Consider the following 18,365-nt stretch of genomic DNA (forward strand, 5'->3'; position numbering starts at 1 on the left):
AATAACCATTCCAGCCAATCAGAATTGAATGCGAAATATACTTTTCATATTACCCGCAAAATTCGAAGTGCAATTGATAGAGCTGCTTGTTTGAGTGAAGTTCCTGAGAAAAGTTGTGTTGTTTTCTGCTCTAGTCATCAAATTGTTTTCGTTTAACAGAAAGGTAATTTAATTTATAACAATTTATCTAGCCTGCTCCAGTACTGTATATTTATATGATCAGTAATATCGTAAGAATGGTTTTTTCTGCTTTGGTTAAAAATACATGTCTCCTCACTTTTTCTTGGTATGTTAAAAAAACTACCATGTTTTTTATGTCGATTTTAAAAGCTCTCAGGAGCTTATGTTGTATTGTTTTAAAATATCGGCGTTAAATTAAGTTTTTGTATTGTATTGTAGATCTATAAGTCTTTGGTTGTCATTATGAAGCTTTCACAATTAGTATGGTATAACTATAAGCCTATTTGCCGCAGCCAGGTCACGTGTGTTCTGAATTGTTCTACAAAATATCTTTATTAGAATGATTTACACAAGGAGATGGTTAATAATGTAATTTTTCTTTACAGTAAATTGTTTTAGCAATAACAGTGTCAATCTGACAGCACAGTAACAAGAAACATTCTTTGTCCAGACAAGAATCTTGACGCAATGCCTTCCAACGAGAATGCTCGCATCAAAACCTATAAAAACAAAGGAAGAGATGTGGATGTATGTATCTTCTAGATATATATTTTATTCCATGGAATTTCATGCCTATTTTTCATTCGTTCTTTTTTTCCGCTTTAAAAATGGAATTCCCCTTTTTTATCAGGATTTTACCCTTCCAATGCTGTTGTTATCTAAATGCATGTTTTAGGCAATTAACAGACAACAATTGATAAAACTAGGACTATAATGTTTGAAAAAGAACCTTATTACTCTACACTATCTGACCTACTTCATTTGCATTTTCATGCATGAATCTTTTTTAAATGTGCTTAAAAACAATGTTATTTTCTTGTTCTTTGTTTCATCTATGCCATAAAAAATATGTACTGTACTGAGTCAATGAGAAGTAGTTTAGTGGTATTGACCTATTTGATTTAATGTTTTGAGCTCTGTTGACTATTCAAAATGCAGCTTAACTCGTGTTGTAGGAAATGAGAAGGCGAAGAAATGAAGTTTCGGTTGAGTTACGCAAACAAAAGAAAGACGACCAGTTGTTGAAGAGAAGAAATGTGGCATGTGATGAGGAACCTACAAGTCCTTTGGGAGATGTAACAAACAAGGTATGTTACAAGTGTGCATACAAGGATACAAATACTTTATTCACAACAAGGGCGTTGTACAGAGTTAACAATGGTACAATAAGAAAATGGAGTAATACAGACTATCAATGCATATACATAACATATTTAATTTGTCTATAGTGAATTCTATAATTCTCTTAAGTATGAAACAGTGATATATAATGGTTTCACAGCCTCAGATGCAAAATTCTTCTTTCTTTTTACCAAGGGAATTTATTTCAGACTAGAGTCATCTGATATGTTAGAGAAAACAAAGCTATTTTTCTTATTTTTACATACTAGTGTTGAATATTCACTAAACTTGAAGTAATATTACCTGTCATGTATTCCCTATTCTGCTTTCAACTTCATGTCTCGATAATTTTATTTTTGTTATGCAGCATTCAGGTTAAAGTTGAGATATGTATGGATTAGACCCAGTTGTAGGGCCATATCTTAACATTAATGATAAGAAGTTATAGTAATATCTGTTTGAAAGATAACAATATCAACATTTTTGTGTATTAAATGTCTATATACTTTATTTATTTATTTTTTTTTTAAATCCTGTCAAAGTGAGCACAAACAAGGAGGTTTTTGATCATTTCTCCCTCTAGATTTGGTCCTCCTGCTGTTGTGAGTAAAAGATATTTATATTTATTTTTATGTTTAATAATTTCAGACGTGTGCTACAGGTTTAACATTGGTTGAAATAATAGCTGGAATCAGCAGTACAGATCCTAACACACAATTATCTTGTACACAAGGTGCAAGGAAACTATTGTCCAAGGAACGTAATCCTCCAATAGATGATATCATTAATGCCACTGGTGTGATTCCTAGAATGGTTGAATATCTTGGTTATAATGATAGGTAAGAAATTTGTAAGGTTATAATAGTATCTATTGCTTTTATAATTCATATTGGTAATAAAGAAAAATCTTTCATGTTTCCATTAATAACTTGTCATTTACATTGAAATTACATTCCAATTTGATGTTGCCTTTGTTTAACTACATGCGTAATGGAAAGTCATTATGTGGAAGACTTCTTTTTTTCTTTGTTTTAGATGATAGGTGTACATATGTACTGTATGTGATTTTCCATCCCCTGGTGGTTTCAGGATAAAAACTTAAGTGAATCTGAGGATATTTTTAAATTTTGCACAATCCAATTAATAGTTTTATGCTGCTTTGAATATTTGTTGCTCCTTTTTGTAGTTAAGTTGATAACAGACAGTCTAATAAGGCTCTTCCTTTTTTTTTCAGACCTGATTTGCAGTTTGAAGCAGCTTGGGCATTGACTAATATTGCCTCAGGAACTAGTGATCAAACCAAAGTTGTGGTGAAGGCTGGTGCTGTTCCCCCATTCATCAAACTGCTCGATTCACCTCATCATAACGTGTGTGAGCAGGCCGTCTGGGCTCTTGGTAACATAGCTGGTAAGTTTCTGCATGTCAATTTTTTTTTCTGTCAACAGGGCTATTGATCTAATGACTAGAAATGGTAAAAACTCCTTCACAATTAGATTTTTAACTAGTCAAAAACCATCAAAGAAAGTTGCTGAACTGTTTCTAGCTGTAACTAAACTCACCATTTAAGATTTTGGACTAACTGTAAATTATTGTTATCCATTTGTAAAAATAGCAGGGGTTGGGAAGGCAAGGGACCAGGGGACTTTTGCCTTGGAAATGTCCCAATTTAATTATTGTCATTTTTTTAAATCCTAAAAATTTTCCCCTCTCAAAGTTTCCTTCCCAACCACAGAAATAGTCTTGGGAATGGTAAATTTATTAGCAGACAGGTACCACCATGTGGATATTGGAGGGGTAACAATTATAGGTTTCAGATAGAGTGGAAGTTGAATAATTAAGATATACAAATATTTGTGTAGGTGTAATAGTAGAGAAAAGAAAAACACTATTATTGAATGAAAATGGAGAAATTCCCATATGAAATTTAATAAAAGAAAAGATTTACATTTAAAATACATGTATATGCCAGTCAAAAGAATTTTATGCTTACATAGAAAACAATTTGATATGTTATTACTTCTTCAGGTGATGGACCTGACCTCAGAGATTATGTGACAGAGATGGGTATTGTTGAGCCACTACTTCGACTGATTAAAAACGATACACCAGTGAGTTTATATTTTTACTTCAAAGTTCTGTATCATTATTCTATGATTGTCTGTTTAAGGAAGTTATGAAGTTCTAAGCTTATTTGAGCTATTTACAAGTTCACAATATTTATGTTGTGACTTTTTTTCTTACAGCCAACTTTTTTGAGAAATGTTACCTGGACTCTATCAAACTTGTGCCGCAATAAGAATCCACCACCAAAGTTCAAGATTGTTCGTCAGTTCTTACCAACACTTGCCAGACTCTTGCATCATACAGACCGAGAAGTCTTGACTGACACCTGCTGGGCTTTATCTTACTTGACTGATGGTACCAATGATAAAATACAAGAAGTTGTTGATAGTGGTAGGTGAATAAAAATAATTGATCCTTTCGTTGTATTGCCTGCCATAGCATCAGTTGATGTTTACATTGGCAAAGGTGTTTCATGTCTATTCTCTCCACCCTTCTGAGAAACATAATCTGTAGGAATGGCTACTTTACAAAACAGTGAAAACATATGCCTGGAACATCACTTTTCTTGCTTTATCCCATTTTAGTACATGCAGGAAAATCAGTCACAAGAATCGGAATAGCAATAATCTTTTAAAGTATTTATTATATTAATGTCCAGTACAATATTATTAAAAAGGTTGAGATGTTTATCATGATTTATTTCATAGGTGTTGTTCCAAGACTGGTAGAGTTATTGGGCAGTACAGAGGTACCCGTCATTACACCTGCACTTAGGGCGATTGGAAATATTGTGACTGGAGATGACCATCAGACACAGCTTGTTCTGGACCACAACTGTTTAGATGCATTTCACAACCTGTTACGACACCATAAAATAAACATTCAAAAAGAAGCTGCATGGACAATTTCAAATATCACTGCAGGAAATACTACTCAAATACAGCAAGTTATTGACAAACAGTTGTTGCAACCAATTCTAGAGATTTTGATTAAGGTAAGATAAAACACTGTATTACATTAGTATTGCCTTCTGGTCCTCTCCCATTTCACCAATAAAGTTAGACAAATTTAATGGGGGTGGACATCAAATGTTTTATTCATGCCATATTTTTAATATTATATCATATTTCTGAAGCAGCACAACTTCTATCAAAGAAATTTCTAGGTGTAATTGAAATAAATCTGAAATTTTATTATAAAATGACATAAGATTTTGCAATTTATTCATATACTTTGTTGGAGTTAATGCAGCTGGTATTTCAGAGTACGCGAAATTCGTCTGTCCTGCCAATCCTGACTATTTAAAAAATGGTTATCCGATGTTTTTATCATGAGCGACGGTCCAAGTACCACTGGCAAAAAGTGGCCGTCGTAGTGCTTTGTTGGTTTGATTATTTGTTTGGTTATTAAATGTTGACTGGTTTGCGTAATTCCATTTCCGGTTTAACATTGGGTACCAGATCGTTGACATCATACTAACAAATAAATGTGGCCTATTCTACACTTTACCAGTGCCATTCCTGACATACCGACAATCAACTGTCATATGTTCAGACTAATAATACAATGCCTATAAAAGATGATGATTATCATGGGGAAATGGCTGCGAAATGTACCTCGAACTTTTTTTCTTTTTTTTTTGTGATTTTAATATTAGATCACAAAAACAGAAAAAAAATTTGAGCAGACTGAAGCAGAAAACTTTACATGGATTAAATAAATATATTGTTGAAGAATGATTATGATAAAATAAAATTATTGATATTCAGATAATTATATTGATACAAACTTAAGTTAGTAAACTTAATCACATGCAAAATGGGAAATAAATAAATCTGTATTAATAGCCATTTCTGAAAACAGATTGAGAAAAAAGCTCCACAACCATGTCAACACAACAAAATGAAAAGCAACTTGGCATACCATAAAGTCATTAAAGAATTTTAATTCACAAACAGTAAATTTACGAAAATGAGTAGGACTGGCTAAATATCTGGGACTGACTGGACAATTGAACTAGCCAGTCCCATGACTGACAGGGCAAAACAAGTTTTCGCGGATTCTGGTATTTCCTGGCCAACTTGTTTCTAGTAAGACTTCTAAGAAAGTAGGATTAAAGTAATGTTAATACTCTGGTTAATACATGTATGGTTGTCATCTTTTTGAAATTTGAAATTGGGTTTAAAGTCTAGTGTTTCCAAGGAATTGTTTTGTTCTTTTGCAGGGAGACTTCAAAAGCCAAAAAGAAGCAGCTTGGGCTTTAACCAATCTTACATCAGGAGGAACTGTAGAACAGATTGCTTACCTGGTACAGCTTGGGGCCATCAAACCACTATGTGAACTGCTTACTGTCAGAGAAGCTAAAGTTTCATTAGTCATCCTTGATGCAATCAATAATATAATAACAGTAAGGCTTGTTGTAGTAAAATAAAATGATTTTTTTTTAATTTATCTTGTAATTTTCAAGAGGAATAATGATCGATTATCACAACTAATTCCTTTGTTTTGCAAAATATGTCATGTAAATATGTTAAAATAAATTTAGAAAGAGGAATGTTAATCTTTTCTTACATTCCTTTGAAAACCCACACTAACATTTTGAAGAACTGGTTTTCAATTTTCAGGTTTCTTGATTGACTTGGGAATGATTATAAAATTGATACCTAAAAATTATTTTTCAGGCTGCTGAAAAGATTGGCCAGCAGGAGATTGTCTGTGTGATGGTTGAAGAATGTGGTGGTTTAGACAAGATTGAAGACTTACAGAATCATGAAAATGAGCATGTATACAAGGCTGCCTTGGAGCTGATAGAGAAATGGTTTGGTGGGGAAGTAAGTACATTTAAAATTGTGTACATCAGCATAGAAATGTCATTAAAATTCTAAAAAGAAAATTGGAGCAATAACCTCTTTTACAAGAAAATGATGGACTTCAAGGTTGATTTTAAGACTGAATGTCAAATCTTGACATGCTCTTTTGAACAAATTTCTGTTAGATTATTCAAATATGATGTGCAAGATTTTTATGGATCAGCTGACGGAAACTGAGTAACATATGACTGTGATAGACCTATTCCATCATCGAAGACAAGTTTTGTCCAATTTTACTGGTGTCTCAGGAGAATTATCTCCATAACAGTTACCATTTGTGAAACATGTAGGCTGTGCCTGAGAAAATAGTCTTTGTAGAATTGAATTAAATACTGGCTTAGGAATATACTTAATAACTGCTGAAACAGTTTTATCAATAGGCTATACATAAGCTTGATACAAAAATATCTTTTTTTTTTAAATTTACTCTTTTCTGTGTTGATTAATATCTTGTACAGTCGACTCTCGTTGTCTCGAACTCGGATGACTCGAAATTTCGGTTAAGTCGAAATTTTGTCGAAGTCCGGAAAAAAATGCCTATTTGTCTATGTTATTTTACTTCTTTTTAGTCGAAACTGGATGAGTCGAAATTTCGGTTTTCTCGAAGTAAAAATTAAGTCCCTTCAATGAATTTCCTTGTAAAAGTCAATGGTTATCTCGAACTAATTAGGGTAAATTACATGTCAAAGTGTCAAATCATTTTACCTGTCGAGACCCTGTGTCACCATTAATTAGTTTATTACACCTTTCGATGATGATTTTGATTTGATGACTTGTTACCTGTATTTCTATAATTAATAAAACTATGAAATACATGTATTTTATTAATGCAATTAGATTTCTTTTATTTAATGATCAAAGACCATTGTCGGCATTTGTGTTTTTGACAAGATGTCTACGCTTGGGTGTGTATAAAATAATTACCGTTATCCGAACTCAATGGGTCGTTAAAATAAGATTGTTGTTATTAAAATCTTGATGTTTTATTAATTACAATTTTAAACAAACATATACGCTTGTGGATGAATAGCAATTGGCCAAGCGGATCTTGAACATTTTCGGCGTTTCTGTGAAAGCAAAGGATTTAATGTTTTTACTTGATTTGAGAAAATTAATGAGATTTCATATAAAAATGGTATCAATGTGGCTTTTGGTATGCCTTTCAGAATGTCTTCTGATGATACTGTTACACGTGATCTTGGTGAAGGACCCGGGCCTAGTCTCGGGGGGATAGCCAATATTACAATCAAACCAGTGAAGGACCCGGGGGATAGCTGGTTTGGCAGTAGCAGGTAAAGGTATAAAAAGAAAGTTAGATGCTCGAACTTCATTGATTTCGTTAAGTCGAACTTCGGTTGAGTCGAACTTTTCTCCTGGTCCCTCCAATTTCGAGATAACGAGAGCCAACTGTATATTTCAAAAATGATTTCACAATGAAAATTGTCAATTCTTTAAAAGTTATATTTTGTCTAATTCCAGGAGGAAGATGAGAACCTGGCTCCCACATCAACAGATGGAAATGCCTACCAATTCAATGCAGCAGCAACCATACCCCAGCAAGGGTTTTCTTTCTAAACTAGTCCAACATTGTGTCTATTGACTGTGATATCCTAATTACATGTATAACAACTGGTTTGTTACTGATTTGGTGCATATTTTATCTGATTGGTGTTTTGTAACTGAAAGAAAGTGCTATAAAATTATAGATCAGAAAGTGCTTTACATGATGAACCGTATTATTAGAAAATACTGGGTATATGTTCTTCTAAAATGAGATAATGAAACACTTAATTGCATGTTGATTGGGCTCTAAATGTAATGAATGTTAGTTTTGGTGTGACGTTGCTTCTATTCAGGTGTGAATTTCTTTTTTCTTTTTTTCATTTCAAAGAGATCCGAATTAAGTAGAGACAGATAGGGTTCTACTTTTGAGAAGTGCTTTTTCAATATAAAGAGCTGTATTGTACATGAGAAGTCCTTGCATAATATATTTTTCAACTACTTTTTTCCTTTTAAGTGTGCAATAATCTAGTGAGGTAAAGTTAAGCAAGTTATTTTTTTTCTAGTTAAGAATATTAGAATGTTCAAAGGAGTTATGAAGAATAGAAATAATTTGTATAGAGTATTTTACTTGTAGACTCAGGTTATTTCAATTTGCTCAGAGATATTAAGACCAAATTGACATTTTTATTTATTTGCTGATTATATATGTAGTATATTTTTAGTTCAGTATGTTGGCATCACAGAATGGGGTACTATAATTATTTACTTTTACCCGTTAACAGTAGAATTATTGAATCATTTGGTGATCATTGCATCATTCATTCCTCTGTGTAGAATTATTCACTTTATCATTCATTCATTACCACATTTCCAGGGTTTTGCCTTTAGCATTTGTTTTCATTGATTAGTTATCTTTATTGTATAAGTATGTATTGTATGTAGATAACAAATTATTTCTGTACAGATGTCTTCTCTTATCTTACATTTCTTGTCTTACTGTCTGTCTCTGCCATTTATATTTAATCATGATAAATACATCAAAAATGATTTTGACTTGTTTATCACTTTGTTACTTGGCAAAGAAGCAACAGTCCACAAATAGGCATGCATGCCACTCCACGGACACTTTCAGCTAAAGTCAATATCTAGGACATTCCATAATGAAATGTTTCATTCATTGTTTTGTTAGTACACTAAATTTAGCTCTTGGGCTGTTTTTGTATTCAAGATGTCATGAGTTCTGTTTTGTGTTTTTATGGTTTTTTTTTGTTTTTTTTTGTTCAAATAAATCAGCATGGTAAGAGAAATGAATCTACAGCTGTCAAAAACCAGATATCATGTCTGAAATATAGCCCTGTTCCTAAATGTATTATGCGTGAAAGCTAACATTAATTTCTTGAGAAAAAAAAAACTGCCATTTCTTCAAATTTAGATGAATTGATACATTTTATGCCACTATCCAGCTTAATATCAGTACCAATAAACATAAAATATTAAAATTTTCATTCTAATTCGGCAAATTATTGCTACCTTTCACTGCTCTGGATATGTTGGCTACAGCATATTTGCATTTCCGAGCAAAAGTTGTACTAGTAAATCTCAATTTGATGTTAACACTTCTCGAATCGAACCCAAGACCTCCTACACTTGGGGTGAGCACGCTACCGTGCATGGTACTTACGAGGCGGTCCCTTTTGAAGAAAGCATTGACCGAACAAGATAGTGGAAATTTTGTGCTCACAGGCTTCCTTATTTGGTTCAATAAAAAATGGAATAGTCTTGACTCGATGGGCTCGTATTTGTCTAGCATAAAACTCATAGGTGTTTGAGAAGAGTGACCTTCCGCATACTATTGTAAACAATACAATTTTTTCAGGTTTATTTTAATTGATTTCATGTGTTTTGTTCCACCTTAGTTGCAACGCATACGTCCGATAATATTGATAGTGGCTCATGATTGTATATGGAGTGTTGTCAGAAGTTCACCGAGGCCTGCTCCCACTTGTGTACAAGTTATATTTATAGCATAGTATTCCGAGTTCGACATAAAAACTTTCGAACGCGCAGCGTGAGAAGTTTATTTGGCTTACGAGGAAGGCGTTGCTATAAATGATTTGTAACATGAATGACAGTCCGTGCAGAAAAAAATAACGTTTGGCGGGAAAATCTAATAACCCGCACAGTAGGCAGTATGGTAGACGCATTCTCTCTACCAGATTGGCTTGACATTGAAAATGTAGAAAGCGATGATTTGGTTCTCTCTCAGGTGTGTATTTTTTAATTGAATTAGACTGATTTACGCTAATTGTCTTTTTGAAGGCTTTTAAACACAACTATTCGGGGCATGGACCCCCTTTTTTGGCCCAAATGTAAAAAAAAATCTATTTTTCCATATTTACAATTTTCTACAATATGTAGGCATATAACAAGTCTCAAAACTCCATAACCAGTCGATTACAATACCTTTTCTACTATCCACACGATCCGCAAGTGAAAAGATTTTATTGTTTTACCTTGGGACCCAAAAAGGGGGGGGGGGTCCATGCCCAAAATACCTGTGCTTTTGATCGGAAATCGGTAAAATTTTTCTCCGATGTGATGTCATTTATATGCCCTATATTGGCCCTTAATTTTTGGAAATATAGATATTTCATTTTTTTAAAACGATTGTTTACTGTTTTGCAGGTTCTTCAAGATGTCGAGGAAGATATAAAATTGACATTTGTATGTGTGCTTTTTTGTAGGCGTAATCTTTTCCCAAAGAGGCGGAGCTTACCCATGCAATATTGGTTTTAGTGTTTTGGTTATTTCATGGCTGTTTCCTCATTGCATTATATAGGCCCATGTGACCTTTCATGCAATATTATTTGGTTGCTTCAATTTAGAGCATACATTTTGGTACATGCTTGTCGTCTCTATGTTATTCCATAAAAAGATCAAAGGAAAAAAGAAGATTCATGTTACAACCAGCTATATAGCTAGTGGGGCTGCATATTTGATATTGGGAACAAGTCCCTGTGGTTAGTTGAGGTACTACTTTCTGTTGCAGAAACATTCTTCATTAAACCTATTTTAATTTAATGTTCATTTATAGAAAGCAATAAGGATGTTGCCTTTAAAGCAACGGTCAAGAAGAATTGGCGCAAACAATAGTTTACGTACATTTCCCTGATGTTAACGTGGAAACTCGCTATATACTGTGGCTTTTATTGGACAGAAACAATAATGTAAGTGCAAAATTAGTTGCAATACATATGTAGTTCATTTTTTAATCCTGAAAACGGTTTGTTTAGATACAAATTTGTTCCATGATTTAAAGATGAATATGAGTCGCTGCAGACAAAATTTGAAAGCTACATATTGGGGATTATGAAAAATATAGATCGGTTGTAGAGGCTATAAAAATGGTCTGACAGATACAGTGTGGCGAGGTGTTGTGTGATGCTCTTCGAAACATTGCGTGTTCTTCCGTCTGTATGCCTTCCTACGGTTTCTAGATTTTATTTTGAGAACGGATCAATGTTTTAATTTATTTTATTTTATTTTGAAACTTTGCACAGTTGTTTCGTACCATAAAGACATCAAATTAAATTTTCAGCAAAAATCAAAAATGTAAGGCCATTTGGTACATTTTCCACCCACCCTTTTTTACCATTAGATGGAGGGGAATATAAATATTTTTATACAAACCATACTCGGGGCGGATCCAGGGTTTCAGGTTAATGGTAGCGTAAATTGAATTAAAGGCCGAGCGAAGCGGGACAAGAATTGTTTTGGGGCAGAGTTTGTAAAAAAAGTCTTCATGCATTTACAATCAATTTTAGGAGAGCATACGCGTGGCACCCCTTGCCTTATATATAGTTGACTTAACCATACTAATGCCATAACTCACTTGAATTATATATAGTATTATACAGATAAATAGAGAAATTGTGGCCAACGAGAATGATCAGTATATTTTCAGATGAACTGTTCATTTATAGTAAGGATTGTACAATTTAGAAACTTATTGTTATGCTAATATAGTGTCATCGTCAAAATTAGAATAAGAATCTGAAAAATTCTGGAAAAGGGTATTTTTATGGTATTTAGATGCGTGGTGTCTTGTGTTGTCAGAAACATAATCAACATGCAATAAAATTAAAGGAATGTGTAATTATTTCGCATTAGCAGCGCTATGTTTCATAAAATACTTTTCAGATTTTAATCTTCTTGTAATATTTTGTTGGAAGGTGAATTTTATCATCACTATTTTGTAAAAAAAAAAAACCAAAATTTTATTCTTACTGAATTTCTAATGAAGATGAACAACTGTCGACAGTAAAAAATCAGATTTACGACATAACTTTTTGGTAACAGTGAATCTGCTTAAAAATGCCTATTTGTCATATAGTCAACCATGTTCATTCCAAAACATAACCAAATATATATATTTAGAAATCTTAGGAATTGACGCGTAAATTGTTATTTCTATGAATGCCAAGGAATTTTGACGATTCTCTCTAGATCAAGCACCGGCATAAGTGGCTCATTTTGGTTATGATATATTTTTGTCGGCTCTAAGTGCAATGATTAACAACTTCTGAATCTAGGCTCACATGTACAATATATGTACAATAGTTCACTCAAAACCCTTCAGATGTTCACTTTAAATGACCCTTTGACCTCAGTTCTGCATAACGGACAAACCTTCAGTGATGGTGCACACGATGAACAGCAAGATAAATGTCCACAAGGGAGAAAAGCTACTGAAACAGTATCTTCACAACAAATCTTACACAACAGCCGTTCCTTCATCTCGCTATTTTCCTGGAGCAATCTTTGATACGATTCTGAAATGTTAGTATTGCGTATTTAGTAATAAGTAGGGATACATGCATGTACAATATATAGACCGAAGACAACCTTATTTAGTATAAATCACAGTCGTCCAGATAATTGGAAAGGAGGGGATTTCAGGCTGTCATTTGCTCATTTTAGAACGCATTTTGCACAAGGTTTACAAAATTTTCCAACAAAACTGGGACCTAAACCCATGATATCCCCTGGGTCTGCCACTGTCACATAAAGGATATATATAATATTTTCATTACCGACAAACACCCGTGTTTGTACGTACTTTTAAAATTACAAATGTTGGCATGGTATACCGGTAACGGGTATTCCTACATGTGGACTGTTGTTAGCATTTCCATGTCACATAGCAAAGTTGTTAAGTGAAGAGGAAATGATCGAAGTATTTAACAAACGTTAAACCAACTGTTACCAATACATCTATCTTAGCCATTTACAAATCGTATATTCTTTCGTGACAAATAGTTCTACCTCTTGATTTTGTAACGCTTTGTAACTTCATGTATCTCCTGTCGAAAAACAGAGGCTGTATTATACTTTCGTCATGCTGACCATTCGGAATCAAAGCTATGACAGCTAACATGATGTTCTCAGCACTTAGTGCATGCCACCCTAACAAATCCAAAATGTTCGTTTATTAATATAACTAAAAGACGGTATGTCACGCTTTTGTTCCCGGAAAGGCAGAGGTCGCTTATAAAGTACGAGTTGCTTTTTTGTGTTTTCTGTAAATAATTTCAATGTTTAAGTTCTGTTGACCGTTTCGAGTGTATATTACATCTTTGACCCATTTAAAAAAAATATCATCTCTTCGTTTCACTTTGAGGTGATGATCCTGCATACACATGTACAAGGAGCTTCAATGGTTTACGCACGCATTTCTATTTTGTTTGTTTGTTTTTGTTTCATGTTTTGTTTTTTAATGTGAGTTACTGTAGGTGGTACGTTTCAAAGAGTGAAATTAGATATAGCGAGAGTTTATAAGTCCATATATCTTTCAAGCCAATGTATATACGAGTACTTACCCTTTTCTGCCAAAATTGAATTAACAGCAGAGGACACTGGTTTGGGTAAATATTTTAATGCAAAAACTGCTTGAGCTGCATCAGTGAGCAGGGGATTCTTTCTTTCAGCATTGGTTGGTCGTCTTCCACAAGGCAGGGTATCTTAAATCATGAAAATAATTAAATGAAGGCAGTCAAAAAAGGGGAAATCTAACACATATTTACTTGTAAAACTAAGACGATGTACATTTTCTTGAGTCTTACTTTTAAGCATCTTCCCACTAAGTGCAAGAAGTGTTCAAGACCAACACTAGAAGATATTTACTTTTCTTACCTCGGTCTACTAAAGTATTGGACAACATATGCAGTGGTTCATTTTCTGGCACACTCAGAACAACACTGGACTTTTCTAAGATGGATTCCTTAAACAAATTCATAATGATGTAAAAAAATGAGGTGAAGACATTTTATGATCAGAACCACTATGTTACGTGTATTTCGTAATGCAAATAAGTCGGACACATGTTTTTTTCATCGAGAATAAATTCCCATGCTACACTGCACATCTTGCCTTTAAAACAGCAAACATTTGATTTTCGGGGAGGGGTGTATGGATGTTTTTTGAATGGAAGATTGTTTACAATGATTGCCGCCAGCAATATGAAATAAAGATGTTTTACAGTCAGCTTTTTAATTATTGCTTTAATCATATATTTGAAGAAAGAAGCGTTTTCGCTTTAATTTGTCGCCAAAGAAAGATTTCCGCCGTTTGTCTCGAAAAAAAAACTCCAAACCCTCCCCCTTATAGAAAATCAAATGATTGCAGCCTTAGATTGGCGGACAAGGGAAACAATTCCTATTTATAAAATACTTTCATTGATGTAAATGAAGAAGATTTATTTGTACTTTCCTTTATAACTACTATTTCCACTACTGCAAAGAGTGAAACTGCATTTATCGTTTAATCGAGAAAAATAGACTTACTATTCAATAAATACTTCATGTAAAATCGATTAAAGTGAGCTACTCATTTTTTTTATCAAAGTCTACAATCAGATAACATATTTCAATTCAGATGATATTGAATTGGAAATTATAAACGAGTTTAATAATTCAGGAATAGCATTTTCCGAATCAGATATAGCTATTTCCAAAAATAGTTCAATAAACTCTTTTATTTGGATCTATATAAAACTTTAGGAGATATATTTTAAGTTACTGTTGCATCCACACACGTCTATTAAGATTACAAAGTTACAGTTTGAAGTTAAGATTGTTTTGTTTTGCCCCCTTTCCCTCAATGGTATGGATCACAACTCTTAAAATCAATACCAACCTTCTGTTCAGGGTGTGGAACTTGGTCTGGATCGCTTTAATAAATTTCTTGACACGTTGTAGACAATTCTGGATTCACCCCTGCTCATTTTTTTTGTTACTTACTATTTCTCCTTGTTGAACAGCAATCTGGACAGCTTCCACAAAATCTACCCCTTTCTTTTCGATCAAATATTTACATTGTGGACTCCAACGTGCGTGCTCAACCATAGGGTTATCATCGGCTTGCCAATTCCGTAAACCAATACCACATTCAAAGCATCGGACGTGGTCTTGGTTACCTTAATACATGTAGTAAATGAATAATTTCATATGGTTTGAAAATCTTCCAGATAATTGTCGGTTGGGAGCGAGTGTCCTCATTCATCGTAAAAGGCGACTTCGACCAATATGCATACACGTGCTAAGAACAGTAAATATATGTTCAAACAGAATATTTGTTTCCATCAAAGTACCCCTCAAGAGCGTAAAATACGGACGCACAATTTTTTTATGTCAATTTTTAAAACTCGGAATATCGAAATTTCTTTAAGTATTTACCCTGAGGAAACTTGAAATTTTGAGTTTGAACTAGAAATTTCGAGTGATTTTTATAAGTTAAGACTGACTTTTTGAAAACTTATAATTTTGAATATAATTAACTAAAAATTATTTATTAGAGTAATAATTCAAAACTTCGGCTTTAATAAACTCGAAATTTCGCGTTTATAAAAGTTGAAACTTAAAGTTTTGTATTAAAAATTTCCCTAAACTTAGCTAAAATTTTCGAGTTTTCAAAGTATAAATTGAGTAAGACTTCCAAATATTGAATAACTTAATACGTGTCTATTCCGAGATAGAAAACCGAAGGACACATCTCATTTTAGAGGAACGAATGATTTTTGCTTGACAAAGATACGGGCTTGGTAACTTGGTGCACGTTTTTTTTCGTGAAAAGATATAGGAGAGTTGTCCTCGAACTTTTCTTTATTCTAAACAGCTTTAAAATTCTAAACCAGTATACAAAGCACGTAATAAGCAGCCTCATTTCACACCTGTGTAGAAGAATCCAGCTTCCACGTATACCTCTTTATCAATATTTTCTGTACCAGACCAAGTGTCAAAAGTCTGGAACCGAAGACATGATATGCTCATGTTTGGGTACTTCATATTTTCTTATCACCTACAAAAATAGTTTTTAATCCATTTAATTTTCCAATTAAAGTGGGTATCCATTCATCATTTCGAAATTTGAGAAAACATGTTAAAAAGTGCACAAACTAATAAATAAGTTATTACATGCATGGTATTCGGCATCAGCCCAAGACTCTCATGATGAAGTCGAGGGCTCACACCTGAGCGATATGGTGAAATGCCATGCAACCTATTTATCACATATTTTAGGCTTTAAATATAAATCATAATAATCAACAATTTACGTAGCAGTCTTTATAAAAATCAGACAGGAGGTGATTCGTGCATGTCAAAAAATAATGATAAACATATTCAGAAACAGTTACAGACCACATAGCAAGTCTTAGCTTTTCAGTTGTTTGTTCCACATTTGAAATGAAAATTATATAGATTGTACATGAAATTTGAAATATCATTTGCATGAGTTATCGTTCTTGATTTGGTTTGATTTTGTTGAATTTAGTGGGAGATGAATGTACGTATTTCCCCCCTAAATACAGATCTTAATACAGAAAGTAATATCTTAACGTGAAAATATAACATATGTAGAACAAAAAAAAGCTTCGTTTATCCAGTGGGTTTTTCTACAAACATGAATCATCTGAACCATTGGTATTCATCAACCCAGTAGTCCGACTTTTCTGGCCCAAAATATATCAGATTATATTTAATATATTTATCAACATTTGCAGTACATTTATTACAAACTTCGGACTGATCACTAGTTATTGCCCCGACTGAAAACGTTATTGCCCTGACTGATAACTCACTAAATACACCCGGTATTATATAATATGCAATGATCTATGAACATATCAGGATTAAATATACTGTATATTTAAAATCAAAAGTCGCAATATTCCCGTCTTGTGCCGTCTTTCTTGTCACTCCTTAATATGCATATATCAATATATGGAAAGTTGACGATTTGAAAACTTCTTCTTTTATTATATCATAGGAATTGTCAACTACCAAAAACATTGTTTTAGAAGCTTCTAAAACGGTTATGCGATATGTGAGTGGAATATATGGATTACTTACAAGATCAAGAATACACACAAAAATCAATATCCCTTTCCTGTAAATGAGCATGACATTCGGTAGATGACATGTTGTAGCTTTAAAACTCATATACGTATTGAATTCTATATATATTTATAAACATTACAATGTTTTATTTATAGTCGCTGAGGATTTCCGGAAATAACAGTCACGCGTTTACCAATCTTTTTTATATTGCAATTTAACAATTAATAAATTATTTCTTCGATAGCTATCACCAAAATTTTCTTTTCGAAAACAGATTAAAGAAAATACATGTAATGGACAAAATCAATTTCATAAATTGTCTTTTCAACATAAAATCGAATGCGTATCATATAAATAATGACCCGACTGTATAAAGACCTACTCAGTCCTAAAACACTCCTCATATACCACTCCCCAAACCCCAAAGGAGTTCAAACAAGTCCACAACGAATACAGGTATTTAATTCAAGATATCTAAAAATAGAACGAAATAACAAGATTGTTACAAAAATATGTCTTGTACGAAAATTCATTTTCCGATAGTTTAAACATATTTTATTTGCTAAAAACAAAACGTATAGGACAAAAGTAAATCATACCTATTTAGTCCTTTCCTACATACAATATATAATACATATAGAACAAGTGAGGGCACAGACTGGTATTGACCGAGGGGCAAGTATGGACGCAGACTGGTATTGCCCGAGGGGCAAGGATGGACGCAGACTGGTATTGCCCGAAGAGCAAATCTAAAAATAAACATACGTTTTGTCTTGAATGTATTTGCCTTGGATAGAAAACTCCTCCATGTATTGATATCAAGAATTGAATTAGGCACGTGTTGATAAATATCTATTTACATATGTTGATAAATATTAAGTAATTCCACATTGGCTTGCCATAACCACAAGACAAGTCATATACATACTGCAATGCTTCTTTCTTGAAGGTGTACTTGCATGGATCTGTTGAACTTGCTGTGCCATGTTCAACATTGACCACTTCACTATATCTAGATTAGCTTTGTACGGAAGCCCGTAAGTACCACGTGAAGCTCTTTTTTATCTTGTTATAACAACTTAACTAACTTAGCTAACTTGTTATATCAACTTATTATCTTGTTATATCAACTTAACCCACTTGTTGTATCAACTAACTAACTTGTTCTAACAAATTAGTTTACTTGATATATCAACTTACTTTACTTGTTATATTATCAACTTTGCTAAAT

At 33.2% G+C, this 18,365-nt stretch overlaps 3 protein-coding genes across 7 annotated transcripts in view; 2 read left to right on the forward strand and 1 right to left on the reverse strand.

The window, feature by feature from the left end:
- The first annotated feature begins 568 nt into the window (after positions 1–568).
- On the forward strand, positions 569–8,786 carry LOC148614502 (importin subunit alpha-1-like). Its single transcript, XM_088588614.1, has 10 exons — positions 569–708; positions 1,137–1,268; positions 1,951–2,141; positions 2,537–2,709; positions 3,328–3,410; positions 3,546–3,756; positions 4,074–4,360; positions 5,591–5,773; positions 6,048–6,197; positions 7,716–8,786. Exons 1-10 carry the CDS (start codon positions 649–651, stop codon positions 7,809–7,811), a joined length of 1,566 nt encoding a protein of 521 aa, XP_088444740.1. The 5' UTR covers positions 569–648; the 3' UTR covers positions 7,812–8,786.
- Positions 8,317–18,135, reverse strand: LOC148614503 (baculoviral IAP repeat-containing protein 7-B-like). Of its 4 annotated transcripts, XR_015923699.1 has the most exons (7): positions 15,967–16,094; positions 15,038–15,213; positions 13,932–14,019; positions 13,619–13,759; positions 13,065–13,205; positions 8,622–12,571; positions 8,317–8,582 (listed from the first exon to the last, which is right to left on the reverse strand). XR_015923699.1 is itself a non-coding variant. In XM_088588616.1 (6 exons), exons 1-6 carry the CDS (start codon positions 18,127–18,129, stop codon positions 12,375–12,377), a joined length of 810 nt encoding a protein of 269 aa, XP_088444742.1. In that variant the 5' UTR covers positions 18,130–18,135; the 3' UTR covers positions 8,317–12,374. The 4 variants fall into 4 exon arrangements, 3 of the variants coding, with proteins under 3 accessions (XP_088444742.1, XP_088444741.1, XP_088444743.1); XM_088588616.1 differs by lacking the exon at positions 15,967–16,094 and adding an exon at positions 18,063–18,135 and having other exon boundaries at positions 8,317–12,571; XM_088588615.1 differs by having other exon boundaries at positions 8,317–12,571.
- Positions 17,492–18,365, forward strand: part of LOC148614504 (uncharacterized) — a 58,556-nt gene continuing 57,682 nt past the window's right edge. For both annotated transcript variants that reach the window (XM_088588619.1, XM_088588618.1), the window contains exon 1: positions 17,492–17,590. In XM_088588619.1, coding sequence (XP_088444745.1) covers positions 17,492–17,590 — 99 coding nt within the window. The remainder of the gene's footprint in view (positions 17,591–18,365) is intronic.

Source organism: Perna viridis, chromosome 6 (assembly GCF_037379345.1).
Source record: "Perna viridis isolate PV_CMFRI_1.1 ecotype Kerala chromosome 6, ASM3737934v1, whole genome shotgun sequence".
Taxonomy (NCBI): Eukaryota; Metazoa; Mollusca; class Bivalvia; order Mytilida; family Mytilidae; genus Perna; species Perna viridis.

What these genes read in the sequence shown, in the direction of transcription:
- LOC148614502 (XM_088588614.1), top strand. Translation starts at nt 649, where the DNA reads ATGCCTTCCAACGAGAATGCTCGCATCAAAACCTATAAAAACAAAGGA. An exon ending in TTCTAGAGATTTTGATTAAG is followed by an intron (nt 4,361 to 5,590) that starts GTAAGATAAAAC and finishes GTTCTTTTGCAG; the next exon opens with GGAGACTTCAAAAGCCAAAA. An exon ending in AGAAATGGTTTGGTGGGGAA is followed by an intron (nt 6,198 to 7,715) that starts GTAAGTACATTT and finishes GTCTAATTCCAG; the next exon opens with GAGGAAGATGAGAACCTGGC.
- LOC148614503 (XM_088588615.1), bottom strand. Translation starts at nt 16,081, where the DNA reads ATGAAGTACCCAAACATGAGCATATCATGTCTTCGGTTCCAGACTTTT. An exon ending in AGCTGGATTCTTCTACACAG is followed by an intron (nt 15,214 to 15,966) that starts GTGTGAAATGAG and finishes ACATGTATTAAG; the next exon opens with GTAACCAAGACCACGTCCGA. An exon ending in CAATACTTTAGTAGACCGAG is followed by an intron (nt 13,760 to 13,931) that starts GTAAGAAAAGTA and finishes TCATGATTTAAG; the next exon opens with ATACCCTGCCTTGTGGAAGA.